This window comes from Uloborus diversus, chromosome 4, assembly GCF_026930045.1.
Source record: "Uloborus diversus isolate 005 chromosome 4, Udiv.v.3.1, whole genome shotgun sequence".
Taxonomy (NCBI): Eukaryota; Metazoa; Arthropoda; class Arachnida; order Araneae; family Uloboridae; genus Uloborus; species Uloborus diversus.
This window is the reverse complement of record NC_072734.1, coordinates 14,104,496-14,125,940: the sequence shown is the minus strand read 5'-3', so window position 1 is coordinate 14,125,940 and position 21,445 is coordinate 14,104,496. Positions and strand designations below refer to the sequence as shown.

Sequence of the window (21,445 nt, the reverse complement as noted above, 5' to 3'; positions counted from 1 at the left end):
GAAAACAGCGTGACATGTGACTAAGGGAAGAGGGAATATGGTGAAGTGCAAAATTTGTGACAAAAGGGGGAGAGGGTCGAAAGTGTTGAAAGGTGTGACATCAGTTATGCACCGTCCTTAACCATAATCAAATCTCAAAGACGACCTTTTTTTTTAATTGTACTTTTTTTGCGACGTCCAGTGTTTTCGAATGAACAGTTATATGTTGCCACGAGTAGAGTTCGTTCATTTCATACTTGGAAATTTATATTTCTAATGACGATGTCAAAGCAAATTACTCAATAATAGTAGAAGTTTTATAAGTAATATTATTCACGCAGAAGTTTTACGTATAAACTGATTTTTTGCTGCTTCATTCCATTCTAAAATTGGATGATTGGCGATTTTTATCCATTGGCGTGAAATTTTTTGTTTCCAATGTCAGCGAGAAAAATGTTTTTCCTTTGCATACATAAACAAAGAGAAGGTAAATATCTATTTGCATAGGGTAAGCACAAAATAACATGGTATCCAAAATAAAATTATTCAAGCCAGGAATTTGACGACCACACCAATTTCTTGATGGGGTTGTTTTCTTCAGTCAAAAGTACTACCTTTAGTCAATGAAATTGATAGAATAAGCAAAAGAAATAACGTGGGGTCAGAAAAAACTTTTATTTTCCAGAGAGTTAGTTTTTATTATATTTTTTAAATGTTTGATTTTGAAAATAAAGCGTGGTCTTTATGACGTTACAAGTGATGTACTTTGACGCGCTACTCCATAGCCGAGCAAAATTTTTACATTTTGCTGTCAACCATGTTTCCAGGTTATGATAATTTGCGCTGTGCACTAATGACATCTGTGAATGGCATTTCATCGCGTTTGATGCCATGTGCAGAAGCGTAAAAAATGAATTTCAATCTGCGCATCGATTAAAATAATAGTAAAAAATATTAAATTTTTTCAAATTATTTAAAAAATGATTAAAACTTTTGTTTTTAAGCATGCTTTATCAGAAAAACAAAAATACTTTTAAAATTTCTGAAACGACCCCATTACCGAAACATCCCCTTTCATCCATTTATTTTGGGATTAACAGACAAAAAGCAAAATTGAAATAAATTATTACTGTTTGTTATTTCGTGTACATATAACATTTGTGTGCTTCCAGATATGCAGTAAACATGAGTAAGAGTAGAAATAAAAATGTTAGAAATAGATAAATTCATACAAGGTTTCTCAAATATTCATTTATGAATATGGTCGAATTTCGACCACTGGGCGAACACCAGTAAAAGTAAAATAGCAATCAGTATAAAGAGCGAAATAGAATTCAGTTAGAAACGAAAGCATGACATTTAAGCATATAAAAATTTGAAGATTTTCCAAAATATAAACTAACAAAAACAAAGATCACTAAAAAAACCGTTCGCTTTATTTATTAAAAAAAATAGTATATAGAAACACACACGCACGCACGCACACACACACACACACACACACACACACACACACAGACAAAGTTCTTTACTATAATTCCCTAAGTGTTTAAAAAAGTTTCCGAATATTTAAATGACGTTAACTTCATGTTTGCTCCTAAGAAGCCTTGATTTAAAATTTTCATTATGATTACTATTAATATTGCTGTTGTAAGGCAACGAATTTTTGTAACAATGGGTTTTATATTTAATCATTTAATGGGAAAATTACATGAAATTTCATGTAATTTTTATGTATTTCATGCCATTTGCTATTTATAGTAAAAAAATGGTTAAACTCGGTCCAGTAATTTTGAAGATTACCCCGCACATACATACAGTGGCTCCCAAAAGTGTTCGTACACTTTGAAATTTTTTAGGAAAACCAAAATAACTCGAAACTGAATTCGAATATGAAGTCCAATATTTTTTCACATCATTCCTATGTCATTCTAAATACAACCCATTGGTTTTTTCAAAATATTGACGAATCTTCTTTTTGAAATGGATCAGAAAACGAAGAGACAGAGAAATAACACGCCACAAAAGTCATCGTACACTCAAATATTTTCGATTAAATTCATGATTAAAATTATCATATGCCGTTTTACTATCATTTTTACATTGTGTTGACCCTTATAAGTCATTTGGCTTTAATTTTTTGTGTATTTATTCCTTAATATTGTGCTTATTACTGTAAAATGGCAGGTATTCGTAAAAAACCGCAAACACCATTCAAAATTTGAATTTTTTTCCCCCACAGTAGTGGTAAATTGGTTTGAAATGTCTCTAAATTACTTAATTTATTTGTTTGTATAGTAAAGTTCTTGGTAAAATGCTTTAAAGAAAGGAATCGGACCGAAAGCAAGGTAAGAAAAGGTCAACCGGCAAAGTTGACAAAACGTGATCGGAGATTTAAAGTTAAAAAAAATATGAAAAATACACATTTGAGTGCTGTAAAAGTTTCTGCGGAGTTAAATGAAACATTTTACATTTAATTTTTACCTAAAATTGTTCGCCAAGTTCTCTGATTTGCTGGATTTAATGGGACATCTTCCCGCAGAAATGTTCTTGGTCGTGCGTAAAACAGAAAGCTTACGCTTTTCGTAGCAAAAATCAATGATAAATAAGCAAAAAACGTTTTAGAATCACGTCTTACTTACAGATAAATATTAATTCAACATTTTTGGTTAAATTGTTGTATAACTGTAAGTAAAAGAAAAAATTAGGAACTTAATTTTAAGAACTTATTTGGATCAGTTAATCAGGACGATGGAGGTGTTCTAGTGTGAGGGTGCATATCAGCATCAGGACTTGGTAGTTTGTAATTTTTTGATGAAATATTGAATCATGCTGTTCCTTTAAATATTTTAAAAACCAATTTTGAACTCTTAGCCAAAAATTTGGTTACTGGAAACAACTTTGTTTTTTTTTATCAAGATAACGATAAGAAACACACGGTTTTCAACGTTTGCGTCTAGTGCCTCGAAAATTGTCCTAAAGTTTAGAAAATACCCCTCAATCTCCAGATTTTAACTTAATGTAACATATTTAGAGATATCTGGAGGCTAGATTACGAAAATAGGACTTTAAAACGAAAATAGAGCTAGAAACAGTAAGATTCGAAGTGTGGTTGAACACTTACTCAGAAATTAAGCAAAAAAATGAAAAAAAAAAAAAGAATGAAATCTATTCCCAGACGTTTAAAAGGTGTTGTTGATACTACATGATATTCTACTAAATAATAACTTAATAAAAAGTTGGATTATGCAATAATATATAGACATTTTTCGAAGTGTACGAAGACTTTTGTGAGATAAAATTTAAGGCACTTTTTGGTTTTTGATTTTTAAAAAATTAAGTTTTAATATTTTTTAAAAACTTTTCATGTAGTTTTGTTAAAAATTGATCATAGATCTTATAATTAAATACCTATTCCGAAATATTAATTCTAACCAATGGATTGGGGCCTATTTCGTTGAAAGTCGTAGGTGTACGAAGACTTTTGGGAGCCACTGTACATACATACATACATACATACAGAAGTAGCCATATAAGTATACAGATTGCTCAAGGTTTACTCAAATGATATGACGCATTAAATGTATCACATCAGTTCAAATCTTACGGTAATATCAAAAATGACAAAAATGTCACTACTAACCCCGGTTCCCCTACTCTTGATGTGGTATGGATGTTGTTAAATACTGAACCTTCATCGCCATTCATGTATAATTAAAAAATAGTTTTTTTTTTTTTCAACAGTTAAAACAATTATATGTTTTAGGACTATAGCAAAATGATTGATGACGACAAGATACTGGAGCAGCATTTGAAGCTTCCTATTCAGAGACTGAACGATTACCAACTACTGCTTAGAGTAAGTGAAGAAATGTGTTTTTTAATTAAATTTTTGAATTCTTCAACAACGTGAAAATTACTGTAACAACAAGATCAGCTTACAGGGTTGCCAACCTTGGAGAAATAATTTGAGGAGCATCTGCGATGATTTTGAGGAACATTTTGCAATTTTGCGAAGCTGCTCGGTATTTTGCATAAAATTCAATACAAAAACCAATTCCTCTAACTTGAAATTGTTTTTCAGCTTTTATATAAAAATAAAATAACAGAATTAAAAAAAAACAAGCTCTTTTCATAATACATTCAAAAGGACAAAATAACTTTTCTGGGTCAGAAAGGATAATTTAAAAATTCCTGTAGTTTTCAAAAATTCCAAGAAAATGATACCACAAACGAAGAAAAGTGCGTCTCACGTCATGAAGAGAATTTCTTATCATTATCTAGCTTTCAATCATAACTTTGAATGTTGAAACATACACATTTTTCTCATTGTAAAAGTTTGGTTTTAAATGACTAGAACCGCACTTTTCTTCGTTTGTGGTGTCATTTTCTTGGAATTTTCGAAAACTACAGGAATGCTAGTGTATGAATGAATACTGTAAAATTTAAGGATTCGCAGTATGCATGGCATGTTTTATTTTTAATTAGTATCGTATCATATATTATGTTTTGAAAATAAAAGTGTTTCATTTACGTCAAACTGGGAGGTTTAGTGTAACTGATCCTTTTCTAACAACGCTTTGGAATCTTATGTAAGAATAAGAGGGGGGGGGGGGGGGGGGGTTGAGAAATCATACATACCCTTACATGAGGGTAGGGGGGTCAAAACTGCCAAAAATCATCCTTGCGCAATTAATGATTGGCCCCTAAGCCTGTTTATCCAAAAAAAAAAAAAAAAAAACGTGGCGCACTGAGAAAGGGTTGTCGGAATGAAGCGAAATTTTACTTACTTGAGGACAGTATTGATTAATATACTGATTACATAATGAAAACAAAATGCTTATTTATTATAGGAAAGGTCCCTAAGGAATGGAGATTTTAGTACCCTATCTTCGGAATCAAATCAAGTCGAAAACCCTCCTCATTGAATACTTAATGCTAGAATGACAATTTTACGCAAACGTTGCCTTATATTTTTTCCGTGTCACTGATAAAAGTGTTCCATGTATCTCCAAAATATGTACATGCAGTTGCACAGCAATGACTCCAGTAATCATTATAAGCTGACAAATTTATCCAAATTATTAAAATAGTAACCGATACCCTGTATGAAACTAATAACGTTCCTGCTCAGAGCTCTAATCAAAACATACCATTCTATCATGTGTAAAATCTGGCTATTCAGTTAAAATAATAGAGCCTGTTCGAATTCTTCGAAAAGAGGTATAACACAACGCAGAAATGTGTGGCGCAGACGATCTTTAAAAAACTGAGAAAATATTTATGCTGTTTATTTATTACTCTTGATTTGCTTTCTATTCAGGCCTTTCTTTTTCTTTTAATTCGATAGTTTAATGCTGAGTCAAATAAGGTGATAATTTTTTCTTTCAAAACGGAACATTTAAAAATTATAGGTCACACTTTTTAAAAAAGTTTTTTATGACCGAGAAAAAGCAAAAATGAACATTTAAAAGAGAATAGCTGATGTTCCATTGCATTTTTTAATTTGCTTGAGTACAATTATTGCTTATTTTATGTAAGAATGAAATTCTTGGGAGACATTCCTGCAATTTACTTTTCGATCTACATTGCTTTTTGAACCGCCATTTGAGACTGCTTTTTAATTAGTCCCCAAATTTTTCATAAAAGAAAATACTATTTCTACGCATGTATTAGGCGGGGCGAGCATAATATATATTCAATAATCATTCATGATTTGATTTTTTGGTATGAAAATGCTTAAACAGCATTCAGCAAAATGCTTTAACAGCAGGTTGAAACATTCAGTGTTCCCCTCGGTCACTTCAGAAAACAGAACATTTCAGAATGTGTGGGAACAACGAGACATTCTACCTGAAAACCTAACTATCCCCTCAGAATGGTACGCACGGTCACCTAAGCCACAACAGACATAAAAGCTCAAAAAAGAAAAAAAAAAGATGATGAACAGCTTATTTTAGGACAGTAAGGAACTGTGAATATTCTATCTTCGTTTAATTCACAGGAATTAATACGATTGTCCAGCTTCTTGCGCGAGGACACCAGTGACTTGGAAAAGGCTTTGGAATTCATTCATGGCATCAACAAGCGCACCAGAGATCTGCAGTACATCCAAGCTATCCAAGGATGCAGGGGAGACCTGCTGAAGTTGGGTCGTATCGTGAAGAGGGTAAGTGGTTTGCCTCCTCCCAAGAGAATCCCTTCTTCCCGAATTCTCGGAAATTTTTCTTCTCAAAAAAATTTCCCCATGAGTTTTTTTTTTCCTCCTCCAAGATATTCCTTTATTTTCATTGCCTACATACCTGAATTTAATCTTCTTCTGAGATTTCCCTCTCTGTTCGTCGTGTTGGAATGCGAGAAAAGTCAGTACAGTGCTTCAGAGTAAGTTTGCGCCACATTTTCTCTCCTTTTAACTGCTCCACGCCTAGTTTGATAGCTGTTGCGTCTATTGGCATAAAACAAAAGAAAAACTTCGTAAGTGCTGTGCAGTTACTCAAAACCAGGAAATAATAACTATTGAAGCCATTTGAAATGAGCTATTGACCAGACTTAATCGTTTGTATTTTATTTGTTGAATGTATTGAGATAATTAAAGAGAAAAGTACAAAATATACGTCGAGAAATTGAAATATGTTTTCAAGCATTTTTAACAATTATTCTAACAGCTACTAGACAATTTCCCTTCCCAATTTATGTCCTAGAAATTTTATTAACGAGTTTCAAATGACGCAGTTTTGAAATAGTCTTTCTTTTAAAAATCTTGCTGAAGTTTACGAATAAAATTTCAATTCATCTTCAGAAACTTGCTTCCGATTCATAAACACTCTTCTAGCCAAGTTTTATATTTAATCATTCTGCCTCGAGATGGCGTCAGGAGCAAACTTCCTACACCATCTTTTCTTGGTCGTCCTTCATATCTTGACGAATTCTAGAGACGACTGACTGGCAATTATGGATATCAGGAGAAAGCCGATACCTGTAAGTATTTTAATGATGACTTATAGGAAGAGTTGCTGCGAATGCTTTCAATTTTCTCTTAGCTGTTTGTTAGCTGTGAGAATGCGGGATACAGTCGATCAGGTGTCTCACATGGCTTGCAGCCAACGTTTTTAAGCTATTTGTGATGCAAGCTTTTGTTGGAAGGAAGAAGTAGTTATGAATAAAATTTGTGTGTTTGGGGATGGATAAAAGTTTTCAAATTTTGTGCTAACATTTTTGGATATTTGTCAATTCTAGCACAAAAGTTTGAAAAAAATAATAAAAAGTAAAGAGATATTTGTCCATGAATTAAAGGTAAATTTTCCGGATTCATGTCTTGCTAAATATTTTACTATGTAAATGTGTGTGTTTTTAATTTTTTCTGAATAAATAAATGTTAGTAATTGTTTTTGAAAAATACTTTATTCAGTTCGGAAAAAAGTTAGGTTCTTTTCCGATTTTTCTATTAACTTATGTGAATATTTGTCAATTATAGCTTAAAAGAGTTAAAAAAATAACTAGACATTTCTCCATGAATGAAAGTGATTTGGCAGGATATAGCTGATTTTTTAAAATGTTTGCATACCTTTCGAAAAGTCTTCTAAATGGAAAAACTGAAAGCAATTTACATCAAATATATTTTATTCAATTTGGTAAAAAGTTAGGAAATTTTCAGAGAAAAATAATTAAAATAAAATACTAAAGAAAGTGGCATTGCAGGAAAATATTTTCTTGCATAAATTGTGTGTCTCAAAGGAGAATGCAGTTTGGTCTTGAAATAGCTTTGCGCAATATATTTGAGGTTGGAAAAATTTCTTGATCCTTTTTTTTTCAGCATCATACGCTTGTGACAAAGTTTGATACAAATATCTAATAAGTAATAATAAAAATAATACATGGTAATAATAATTATTATTATAGTAGCGATAAAGAAACTTACTAGGAACATCATTTAAAATGGTCAACTGTGCCTTCTCCCTCTCTGGTTTTAAAAAAATAATGTTATTACATATACATGGGCGGGGTTTTTGTTGTTTACAGATAAAATTGCCATCGAGTATGCACCTTTTGCTTCCCCCTATCCCCCACTCCCCGTAAAATTTTAAAATGACGTGCCTCCTCACAATTAAGCTTTGTGAAAACAAAAAAGTGCAAAAGCACGGAAAAAAAATGCAAAAAAATTTGTTTGGAAATTTTTCTACAACAACCACCGACATTTTTTGCTCAGGAAAATCGCTTGAGAAACCATCTGGATGAAAATCGGTGCACTGCCTTTTTTGTAACTTTATGACTGGCGCTACATTAAAAAAGAAATTTAAAAAAAAAGACTTGGAACATGTGTGTATTCCCTTACCGCCTTACCTCCTGTTGTACTTGTTATTCTTCAATAACTTTCATTTTCTTTTGCAGGACATATTCGACGTAATTGAAGGAGACCGCGATGGCACTTTCGAACGCTATGTTTTTCTCTTTAAGGGAAGAGTATTCGTCACAGAAAAGCAGATCGTCGAAGGCAAAGAATCCTTCCATGTCACAAACCTCTTTAAGGTAAGTTTCGTGAGGTTTTTTTTTTTTTTAAACCCATGATTATTTTCAATAGTGAATTTTCTTGGAAAAATTATTCGCGGCTTAAAAATATCCATAAATATAACACAGGTTTAATTTGAGTTTAAGATCCTTTTATTTATTTATTTATTTATTTATTTTTCGTTATGAATGTTTAGATTCTACTCGGGTTGTTTTGCGTAATTGCGTAATAGTTTCCCATTCTGTATTGATAAAGTCAAGTTTACTTTAGCTTGTCTTTTAGCGGATATTAAGGGGTGGAGGGAAATGTTTTAAAAAATGTGCAAAAAGGACAAAACCAGGGTTGTCAACAGCATTAAAATTTGTAAAGTAGGCGGGAGGAGAATCTCGTTAGAAGACGGGAACATCTAAAGAAAGAGTTAGGGCCAGTTACTACGCCCCCTCCAAACTTTTCATCTCGAGCTATGCACGCCTCAATTTTCTTTAAAAAATTATTCAGTAATTCAAACATTTAAATTTACGTATAATTAAATCAATACGTTTTCACACAAACACATTCAATTCTTTACAAATATAATGCTTGAGAAAGTCTTTGAGCTCTGGTTGCTTACTTGTCAATATTGCCCCATTTAGCTTTAAATCACCTCTAATTTATTCCGTCCATTGTCTAAGTTTATTTGTTGCTCCTTCCGACAATCGCCACAAAAAAATGCGGTTTTCAAATCCCGAATTAGAAATAAAATATTTTTAAAGTACGCCGAATTTTACAAAATATATAACAAATGCAAAAATGAGCCTTATTCTTTAACTAATAATGTTGTTAATTAAAATTTGACTTTGTTGTAGCCTTTCCGAGATTCATGAATTTGGCTCACATTAATTAGCTATTCGCAGCTCTAGAGCTTGAATACGCCACCTTGTGGGGATTTAAGAATCTAGCCAAAGAGGTAAAACATTTCTATTTTGCGTGGGTAAGTCAGATGTCTTATTGGGCAGGTCATATAATACGTAAAAGCGTCAGTCTTGGTTTTACCTCTTTCAGACGCTATTGACCAGATACTGCTACGTCTCCTGAAGTTTATTTCAACTGCGAATAGTTGAGGAACAAAATAATATTTCGCGATCGTTTAGTAATAGCTACGAATCATGAAATAAATTTCCAGTTAGCAAAAAGAGAATGAATCTTCTCTTTCAAATAGAATTTAAAAATGTGTTAGAGTTGCTTGAATCGTTCACGGTTCTGCCTCTTCCATAAGAAAAAAATATTTTACGAGCTTTTTCTGTTTCTGCAGCTTCAAGACGTTGAAGTGACAGAGGAAGTGGAAGGGGATCCTTTGGCATTTATATTCCGTTCTCAGAAGAAGGGAAGACCTGGGTTCCCCCTCACATTGAAAACACGCAGCTCCAAACAGAAACAGGCCTGGATAAAGGAACTCTCTTGCGCTGCTAACCAAGGTAAGAAAAATGTCTAAAAATAAATTTCATTTTCTTCTATTTTTTTAAAGTGTTTTTTGAATGTTTAGTACATACTAGCACATTTTTAAAAAATTTCTTTTCTTGTGTCAAAAAAACTTTTCTTTGTTGGTAGCAATATAGCTGTCATTTAAGAATATAAGAAGGTTTGACCCAGGGTGGGTTAGCAGGTGAAAACTTCGGAAAATAGCCAACCTGCTGGAAAATCGCCCGTTACAAAGAACAAAATTTTTGGTCCCTAGAAATTCGTTGTAACGAGAATTTCGTTGTAATGGAATATGAGCAATGTATGGACATTAAATCCTAACTGAAAATGTATTTCGTTGAAACGGATATTTCGTTGTATTGGTATTCATTGTAACGGGATTTCACTGTATATTAAAAATCTTCAATTGCAACCATACTAAATTACTTAAAAGACATTCCCTGTGTTTTATATGCAAGACTTATTGGTGAGTCTTTGTCCAATATCTATCTCTCTATTATTTAAATGCAGTCGACTCCAGCTACAACGCGATCCGACTTACTCGAAATGGCTATAACGCGAGTTTTTTCACCAATAAAGAATTTTAGGCATAACGCGAATTTCTCGCCAGAAACACGAAAATTTTCGGAAGGGAATCACGGTGGCCGTATGGGTTTTGTTATTGGCTACTAAAGATGTTTTTTCGTTAATGGACTTTCATCTCTTTAGCATCACTGAGAGCGGAAGTTCACACACCGTATAATCTGATACATCGCTTGTACAAATAATTACTCGTGATTTTCTTTTTTTTTCCATTCTAATTGTGAAAGTTGCGGAAATATAATGACGCCTAAGAGCGCTGTTTCATCTTGTGAATATAGAGAGAGAAAAAGAGAAAGTTTCTGACAGTTAAAGAAAAGCTTTATATTATATGCTTGAACAAATGCGTCGAAGGTAGCACGACAATTAGGTATGAGTGAATCTTCCATATGGGCAATTAAAAGTCAAGAAAAAGAAAGTCCGTAAAAGTTCATCGAGTAGTATCTTAGCAAAATGTAAAACTTATGAAAATAGAAGCTGTTCTTGTATTGTGAATTTAATAAACCAGGTAGAGGAGTGTTGCGTGGGGGAGTAGGGGATACTGGGAAAGTAAGCTAAAAAGAAAAAAAAAATGTACAAAGCGCTGGAAAAAAAGACGTGAAAGGAGATTTAGAAATCTGACAGATATCTGGATCTATGGTGGACCTGTTTGAGATACCTCATGAATTTCGGGCCACTCATTCATGTGGTATCTCAAACAGGTCTACCGCAGTGGATATCTGTCAGATATTTGTGGTTGTCTGGGATCTAGCAATTACTTGAATTATGACTTCTTGAATTCAAATTATGTTTTCGTATTCATATATTATTCATATATCATAAATTTCGTATTATACTCGTTGAGTTTCTTGTTTCTAACAATGGAATGGAATAAAAAATGACCGAGAAATCAGCACCCGTCATATTATGACTGGTGATTTTCTAGAATAGGTAATGTGAGGCATATCCATAAAAAAAGAAAAAGATTTTAGGGCCCATATCCACCAGTACACTTATCACGAAAATTATTTACAGCGTATAACGCAATGTATTTTACTTTCTTATCAATCGTAAATGATGGGAATCAGTCATTTGGAAATTTTGTATTTATATGACGTTTTGCTGTTTGAGTTTATCTACATAGTTGTTTTTTCTTGAAAAATCGTAATTTTTCAAAAAGAAAAAAAAAACTTTTTTTTTAAATATAAAGTCTGCTAGAGTTACGCCCTAAAAAAGTGAATAAAATCAAACCGCAGGCGATTTCTAACTATCGCAACAAAAATTTCGCTAACAGATATTAAAAACAACCGTTGTCATGGTGATCTGAAAAATCAGAGCAACATGAACTTTTGTCAAGTGAAGATAATACGCAATTCGCGATTGCTCAGTAAATAAATAAAAATAAAAACTGTTTGAGCATTAAAATTTGTGTAATTCTGAAAACAAAATCGCTGATACACAGTGAAATTATTGCCGTAAATGTAATTCCATAAAGCAATAACAAAAGTTGACTCCATCATCATCTCTACGATAGAACTGCTCAATCAATAAAGCTAAGATTGCAAATTAATTAACATTACTATACATTATTATTTATCAAAAGTGAAAAAAAATCTTTGGTGTTAGCATGACTCTTTCTACCCTTTCACGAGCTTCCAGGGTCTTATTTCCTATTCCGCTGCAGTTGTAAATTGCATCATTAGGGCTATTTTTCGCCTTTTTGCAGGTTTTCTTGTATTACCTCTACTAATGCAACGAAAGTAGATTTACAGATTTTTTAGGGGTTCTCGGGAAGTTGCAAAAAATTTACGTAACAGTGTTATTTTATGTAACAGTATCATTATTTTTTCGATCTGTATCATTTCAGGTTCTGTCCGCAAATAATGTCACACTTTGAGGGGACGGGGGTTGTGAAATTGTGATAATTTGTGACTAGAGAGAGGGAGGGGGAACAAGAAGTGATACATAATGTATTTTTTTTAAAGAATAGGTTCATGAAAAATAGCATGACGTGACGAAGGGGGGGGGGTATGCTGAGATGTGACACTTTGTGACAAAGGGGGAAGGGAATCAAAAGCGTTGAAAAAAAATGACATTATTCATGGACATCCCCCTAGCAAAATTTAAAGTTGACCGACTAGGACGAGTAGTACTGGCCAAAAGTTTAGGCAGTTTTGGAGATTTAACTTTTTTCCAAAGATAACCCCAAGAAATAAATAAATTTTTAAAAATACTATAATTTTATCTCCAAAATATCTCAAAATCTAACCATAGAAAAAATATTTCAAGAAACAATAACAGTATTTTAAATACCAAGGAAGTATAGTTTGCAAACCTTGTCCGATAAAGTGAACGCTGTTATCACAGCCACAGAGTGACAAACAAGACAAATGCTTTTCGGCTGATTGAATTCATTTATTCTATTTTGTTTTCAGAAGAGTTTGAAATTGTTTCCTTAATTTCGTTTTCTTCCGAAGGAACCCAAATGGACAATAATACATATAAAATATATTAATAAAATACAATTAAATAAATAAAATACAATAAAACATATTTAACTTTATCACACTTTATTTTAAAATATCAGCTGAATTGAAAAAAAAAAGCGTTTTCATTTGAGGCAGTGAGAAGCAAAGGGATGTAAGTGGCAAAATTTAAATTTGGAGATAACCAGTACACATGGTAGGTGAACCTCTCCTCTGTCTTGGGGCAAGGGATAGTAGAAGTAGTCCTGGTAGGTGCTGCTCTACAGCATGATTTAGAAAAAAAATTTCAATGAGAGCCTACCTAAGAGCTAATCTTTAAACGCGTTTTACTCAAAACTTGAAAATGTCCACTTGCATCCCTTTGCTTCTCACTGCCTCATTTGTACTTCTCCTTAAAAAATGTAAGTAGATTTCTCGCAGTGCTTTCAGCCAAGGTTAGGGTACGGAACAAAACAGATGGTTTTTACCCTTCAAAACTGTCTGAAAGTGTCTTGAACTGTCCAAAAGTATACTAAAGCTTGAGGAATGTATTCTAATCAATTCGTATTCACTGCAATGTTAGTTATGCATAAATGTAAGTATTGATTTAATTATTTGTAATTGATGAACATTTGGTAATAGTTTTCTTTAAGATGTTCATTTAAAAATTATTTTAGGCAAGAAAAATCACTAATAACTCTATTTTATAAAAAATTCATTATGTAAGAGTTGGTAGTGTTATGGAAAGAAATTTGCAACCCTACCAAAGTGATTAATTTCAGTTCCATTTTTAACTCAAAGAAGTGCTATTAAAGTTGCAATATTTAGCACCAAAAAAAGTTTGACTTTCTTTGATAGTTTCTGCGTAATAACTTTTTATATTATGTTTTAATGAAAATTGTTTTCTAAAACATTGTTTGAAGAATAATAAATTGATGACAAAATGTAGCACTTAAGATTTTGAAACTAGCACAATTTGTATTTTATGTTCTTAAAATAACTTATTCTGTAACAAAAATCACCAAAAAATACGATTATAATAGCTTTGTAAATATTGGAAAACAAATATTAGCATTAAGAGTATTAAATATAAATATTTGTTCTTCAAATGAAAAATTGGCATTTCTAGCAATTTAAGTTGATTGTTACACTATGTTTTGAACATCCTCATTTTCACATATAAATATGCTAGTGGCGTCACTAAACAGTAGGGGTGGGGCAAGGGGGCGGTCCGCGCCGGGTCTCACCCATCTGGTGGTTGATACCCTAAGTGGAATGGGGTCGTTTCCAATATTTTAAAAATATTTTTTTTTTCTAAAAGAACATGCTTAAAAACATAGGATCTAACCATTTTTTAAAATAATTTGTTTAAGTTTAATATTTTTAAAAAAATTACTTAAATTGGTGATCTTTCATTGTTTACATTTCTTGCCGATGACATTACAAATGATGAAATACCATTCTGTGTTGCCATTCACAGAACAAAATATTTAATTCGCATCTTTACTCACGTGTATTGGCAACGATATGGTTGGTAGTAAGCGTAGAGCTCAATTTTAATTCGCTTCTTGATTATCATAACGTAGAAACGTGGTACGAAGATCGCCAAGAAGCATCATTTGTGACGTCATCTAGAGCTAGACCACGCCTTGTTTGAAAAATCGGACATTCAAAAAAAAAAAAAAAAAATTAAAAAATAACTGTTGGAAAATGAAAGAATTTTCTGGGTCCATGTTATTTATTTTATTTTTATTTATTTATTTATTTATTTATTTTTTTTTTTTTTTTTGCTTATTCTATCAATTTCAGTGACTAAAAGTACTACTTTTGACTGAAGGAAACAACCCCATTGCAAGTTTTTGAAAAACATTGCACTAAAATGCATTTTTAAGATTACAAATTTTTAAATTTTCCCGAGGAGGAAACCCCCGGACCCCTTTTCTCCCCACACTCTTTATGAAGTGAATGATATACTCAGGATTAAGTTCATATTTTTAATGCTTAAACCTAGTAGCGACTTTCTCTTAAACCAAAAGCAAAATATCTCTATCATCTTTCATTGTGTTTAAAATACGCTTGATTAATATAAAGGGCCATCAATTTCACACTATCCCTTACTTTTTTGAACTCACAACGGCCTTATACATATGCGGCAAGGGCAAGTTACATACAAAGCGTTAATAGTTTTTTTTTTTTTTTTTTGTCTTTTGTACTTTTGTTTGAGTGGGCAAATAGTTTTATTAGCCCACTCAAAATTTCGTTATAACTCAAATGTAGTTGTTTCTGAAAATTGTATTAATTTCTATTTCCTGTTGGCAGGGGAAGAGGTGAGGGTGGGGTGGTGACACCACACATCACGGCCCCGGGTGTCACTTGTGCTAGGTACGCCACTGTATATGTGTATGTCGGAACATTTGGTGGCTATAATGGGTTTGTTTCCAAAATTTTAAAAGTATTTTTTTCTGAAAGAGCATGCTTAAAAACATAGGATCTGATCATTTTTTTAAATAATGTATTTAAGTTTAATATTTTTAAAAAAATACTTAAATCGGTGCGCTTTCAATGTTTAAACTTCTGTCGTGTGACATCACAAATGATGAAATGCCATTCAATGTTGCTATTTTCACAGAACAAAATATTTAATTCGCATCTTTACTAACGTGCATTGGCAACGATATGGTTGATAGCAAGTATAGAGCGCAATTTTAATTCGCTGCTTGATTATCATAACGTGGAAATGTAGTAGGAAGATGCGGCAAAGTGCGTCATTTGTGACGTCATCGAGACTACGCCTTGTTTGAAATATCGGACATTTTAAAAAATTAATTAAAAAAAACTGTTGGGAAAATAAAAGTATTTTCTGGGTCCATGTTATTTTTTTTTTTTTTTTTGCTCATTCTATCCATTTAAATGACTAAAAGTAGTACTTTTTACTGAAGGAAACCACCCCATTATAAAACATAATAAGTTCATGCGCGCTAATTGAAATTCTTAAAGAATTGCAAAATTTCCATTGTAACTAGATTAAAATCAGCTGTATAAATAAGTTTTATCCTAATATAAAATGTTCACATTCAATACATCTTAAGATTAAATATTGCTTTAAAAGATTTTATTCTAGTATTGATATTTTCTCACGAAATACAATTTCACTAAAAACAGTTTCTGACACTTTTGGACCGTCATGTTCAAAATCTTGCCAACCTTGCTTTTAGCCAGTAGTGCATGCATACAGTTTTGTCGTTTTTGGAAAAATGCAAGGGAAAGCAAAGTTTAAAGCAGTCTGCATTCTTCTTTAGTTATGAGAAGTAAAGCGTTGATATATCGATTTTGGGAAGAAAGGTAAACATTAAACATTAATTCATAAAAATATAAACAGTTTCAAAATTTTTACGAATTCCTCATTCAAAGATTTTTTTTTCCAAAAGCAAACTAACTAGAACTCGCAAATAAAAACTGGCATGTTGCTAAAAATCTAAGCATAAATAAAGTTCAAAATCCTTTGTTTCGAGCCAAAGCATATTCTAAAATAGCAGAATGTTATTGAGGTCAGGAGGTACTACCTTCAAGATCAACACAAGCTCAACAGTTTTCAGTTTTTTAATCTTTGCACTTTTTTGACCTGGATTCGTCAAGTTTGGTGAGGCAGGGGGTACACAAATGACGTGCCGTTGTGTTGCGATAGTTGAAGCTAATCATGTTATATTTAATGGGAACCTCATTTGAAAAAGACACTGCTTTATTTTTTAAGTGATGACTCACCGTTTATCTATTTTGGACATCGTCTGAAAGAACGTTTTAACACTTAAAGTACATTCACTTGAATTTACGTTTTTCCATTGTTCCTTTCTAGGGCGGGTCACATATATTTACGTTTTTCTTCAATTTTCTGTTCGATGCGTTTGTTTTTCTTCTATGCACACTGTGTTATTTTTTCTTGGTAACATAAGTGAGAATACTATGTCATGAAAATAAGTAATTTAGTGGAATATTATAAGAAATGGTGATATAGTAAATCTACAACTTTTTGAATTTTATCTTAAACGTTCTGAAAGCAGTTGTAGTAATGAATTTTTCCCCCCGTTGCATTGCACTCCAAAATATTTTGTTATCAGAATTTAAAAGTGTGAGATAAAGTGTTTAAAAACATAATTTATAATATTTTAATCATTTAATTTGATATAATAGATTACAATAATGACTAAAGCTTTAGATTTCTTGTTAAAAGAAAGTTTTAAAGAATAACTTTCCGCAGAATAAATTGTGTACACATTTTCCGTAGTTACTTGTGTTCAGGGTTGTGGAGTCAGAGGGAAAGTGACCAGCTCCGACTCCGACTCCTCAATCCCAAAATTAGTCCGATTCCGACTCTTATTGCGCAGCGTTGGCAGAGTTAAGGACTCGGAGGGAAAATGAGCAACTCCGAATCCGACTCTTATAATTTTTAAACTTTCTATCTTCGACTCCGACACCTTTATCTCATAATCAGTCTGACTCCGTACCCTAGCTTGTGTTGATGAGAATTCTTTGAAAACAAAATTAACGGATTAGATGTCGCTGTATTTTATACTAGTGGTACCCGCACAGCTTTGCCCTAGTTGAAAAATTAAAAGGTCATTCAGTTCACCTGTATATTTACAAATAATGGATGACGAATATCTCGCCAATTAACTATGATCATTCGCTCTCCCATGTCACGTCATGATAATTTCGTAATTTACTCGTCCATCTTACGATAATTTTGCTCCGGAAAATGTTCTTAAAATTGAAATAGAAAAAGAAAAAAATCGAATTTTCAAAAAATCGCTTCCAGGTGGGTTGTAGTCCCCCACTAACTTTGTGGCAAAGTTCATTAAAATCAGTCGAACGGTCTAGGCGCTATGCGCGTCACAGACATCCTACAGACATCCAGACAGAGAGACTTTCCGCTTTATTATTATTACTAAAGAAGATAAATAGCAAGAGCTTTGCCACTTAGCTTGGCAGCGCTGTGACTGATGTTTTCTCAAACAGAAAAATATTGTCTGTTGCCCCGAAAAACGTGTATGCGATGTATTTTGTTAATCATTCTTCTAAATGTAGCTCTCTTACGTTTGCTCGAAATTGTTTTAAGGTATTAAATTTGAAATATAATTTATTTTAATATACATTTACATATTGTTTGTAATATTCGAACATCATTTAAATCTCTTGAGCAACAACGTTTCTCTGTGTGCACAGGCAAATTGGGTGACCTTGAGTGGTCGAAAAGAAGCGTCCAAGGCAAATATTTTTAATCCAGTTCGAAAGAGATTAAGTGTGATGAGATGAGACAATCTGCCTAACCTTGGGGCACAGTTAAATTTTAAACAAAAATTTGATTTTACTTCTGGTATACCAATTGAAGTAGCATGTGAATTATGAAATTAAGGTTATGAATCTGGATTTAAATTTTAAAAGTACTTATTCAACTTATCATTTATCTTCTTCATCCTCTTGTCTCATATAGAGGAATGTGGGGCAAAGTAAAATAGCTAGGATTACTTATCTTTTTCAAAAAGAACAAATTGGAAATTTGTTTTGAAAACTACAGTAAATGAAGAAAAAAATAATATTTTTTGCCAAAACTTGCATTAAAACATTATTTTTTATTTTAATCATTGATTTTTGCAAAAAGTTTATTTTACGTCCTATTTCAATTATGTTTAGATCCTTTTAATAATGCGTTAGGAATCAAATTTTAAAATCGTTAGCGTTTACTTCAACTTCTATTTCTTATTATTTTTGTAGTCTCTGACGCTTACTCAGAACAACATGTGTGTCTGAAAGGAATATTTGTCATATATCTCACAGCCCTAGCTGAGTCACCAGCTTAGAAAGAGGGCCTGTTCTAAATTCGGTTTGAGTAAAATAGAAGAAAAAATGGCTGCCATTTCTCCAGTGCCCTCTAGCGAAGCTTCCGGTCCCCACATTTTTTATTTAGCTAACGAACGTAGAACAACTTGCGACTGCTAAATTCCTTGGCGCTTTGCCTCGCCGAACAAACACTTTAGTCCTCTGTAGCGCAACTAGATCTATTCTTTAGCGTTTTAGCAAAGAATAGTTTGTGATTAGTGCGCTGATTTGTGCGAGGTGGATTAATTTGAATTATTTTCCGTCTGTTGCTATCAGTGTTGCCATTTTTGTGAACTGAAATGTGATATTTTCTAAGATCAAAAATTATTTTTTGATGTTCTCAATATAAAAATTGCAAGAAAGTACTTTTGTTTCGTGGGTGTATTTTTATAACGTTTACTGAACCAAAATATTTGCATTCCACCTTTTCTGTTTAACTGTCACGGTAAGTTCAAATTGACTTTTGAATATAAAATAAATAAATAATAATAATTTGCATTGATAAATATTTTCCGCAACCCAGAATTGTCTTTCATTATGTACTTATTTCCTATATAAATTGTTTTAATACCATGATATGCAATTTAGTGATCCTTTTCTATGATATTCAGTATAAATAAACCAAGTGGTATTTATTTTTAAAAACACCGTTATTTTGCTCATTGTAAACTGAATGTTGTGTTCGCTGCAGCCAGTGTCTAATGGCGGATGAAAAAGGTAAAACAAACGCACGCCGTTACGTATAAATTGCTTTGACGCTTACTGAATGGCAAGTAATTTTTCATCGTATTTGGGGAAAGCTTTTTTTTTTTTTTTTCTATTCTTCTGAAATTAACATTACACCATAAACTGTCTGAAGCCTGTAATTTACCCAAAGGAAAACATGTGGAATGGAATGTTTTACCTTTTTCTTTAGTATTATTAATCACCGCAAGGTAGCGTATTGGAGCTCTGGAATTGAGAAGAAAGATTTCTATAATTTGAATTCGTGGTTATCAAAGTTTAAGATTATATCAAAAACATAGATTTATTCCGTCTAATAATACTTAATTTTGAGTGAGTTTTAGCCGCTGAGAATAAACATGCTGCGATTGAATGTTTATATGTTGCGCTTAGTGAGTGAAAAATAAGTGGATGAACAAAAGCCTCAAATGAAAATTTATTTTAAGAAATTTTAGTCGTTACGAATAGATTGAAATACATTTTTTGAGCAATCGCATTGCTTATTGTTCTCATTTGACTGTTTTGAATTCCTATGAATTTATTCCCCCCCCCCCGCCTCCCTCTGCAGCGCCACCGTCGACCGGCCTCACGATGCTGCTCCTCTAGCAAAAACCGTCTACAGGTTGCGTCCATATCCTACACACACACGCATACATGCACACCTACACACACACACACCCCTACACTCACATACACACACTCATGCCTGCACACAGAAGCAAACACACACGCCTACATACACACATTCACACGTGGTTGCAAAAAACATAATTTGAATTCAAGATGTCAAAATTCAGATTAATTAATTTTTTTTTTAATTTTTTAAATCTTTCGTTTAGTGAGTCAAAACTAAGTGAATAAGCAAATGCCTCAAATGAATCACTTGTCATTTAAACCCACGACTTCTTCACCAACGCAACAAGCGAGTGTCAAGGAATTTCTATTTTAAATACTTATGACTAAAACGTTGAACAAAAATCTACTTGTTTATCAGTTTCAGATCTTAATGCGAGTTGCAAAAGCGTTACAACATGTTAATAAAACAACCGAATATGGATGAAATAATTAAAAACGATTCTTTTAGGTGCAGAATAAATTGTCATAAGTTTAAATAAACATTAATTACATAATAATGCAAAAATGAAGAAACAGAATTACATACACTTGTTTTGGAATCTCAAAAATACTCTCTTTCAGTAAAAGAAAATTAAATATGAGCGACCAGAAATAAGTATTTTCTTACACAGCTTCTTCATATTCTTGTTTTTCCTTTTACAAAAAAGGAAGTATTGTATTCGCGAAAAAAATTTCTCTCAAAAATCGGCCTTAATATCCATTTTGCTCACTCCCGAATGAATGTTGAGTTTTTTTTTCGACCCGACCACACGCGTATATATGCCTAGGAACTTACAGACACCCGAAATATCCATTTTGACGATCCCTGATTTAATTACAACGAGTTTTCTCGTGACGTCCGTATGTATGTATGTATGTATGTATGTGCGTATGTGTGTATGTGTACATATACGTATGTATCTCGCATAACTCAAAAACGGTATGTGCTAGAAAGTTGAAATTTAGTACGTAGACTCCTAGTCGTGCACTTTCTCTTTTGGTTGCGTTCGGATGCTCCTAAGGGGGTCTTTTACACCTTTTTTGGGGGAAATCATTGTTAATTTCAATGCTAATTGAAGTGGTGTTATAATTTGGCGGACACTTGGCGATATATCGCCACTCTTTTGATCGCCAAGTTTTGACGCCAACTTGGGAGACACATTTAGCGATTTTTTTTAAAATTCAGTTTGGCAACTGTTGGAAATATTTAGAGAGTTAACTATTGAATCACATTAAAATTGCACTAATGGGGAAATAACATTAAATT

General features: G+C 32.6%; 1 protein-coding gene across 4 annotated transcripts in view; it reads left to right on the top strand.

Annotated features, from left to right (window-relative positions):
* The window catches only part of LOC129221576 (obscurin-like), a 294,822-nt gene that overhangs the window by 112,714 nt on the left and 160,663 nt on the right, over nucleotides 1-21,445 (top strand). For all 4 annotated transcript variants that reach the window (XM_054856083.1, XM_054856082.1, XM_054856081.1 and 1 more), the window contains 4 exons: nucleotides 3,746-3,838; nucleotides 5,984-6,148; nucleotides 8,368-8,505; nucleotides 9,777-9,939. In XM_054856083.1, coding sequence (XP_054712058.1) covers nucleotides 3,746-3,838; nucleotides 5,984-6,148; nucleotides 8,368-8,505; nucleotides 9,777-9,939 — 559 coding nt within the window. The remainder of the gene's footprint in view (nucleotides 1-3,745; nucleotides 3,839-5,983; nucleotides 6,149-8,367; nucleotides 8,506-9,776; nucleotides 9,940-21,445) is intronic.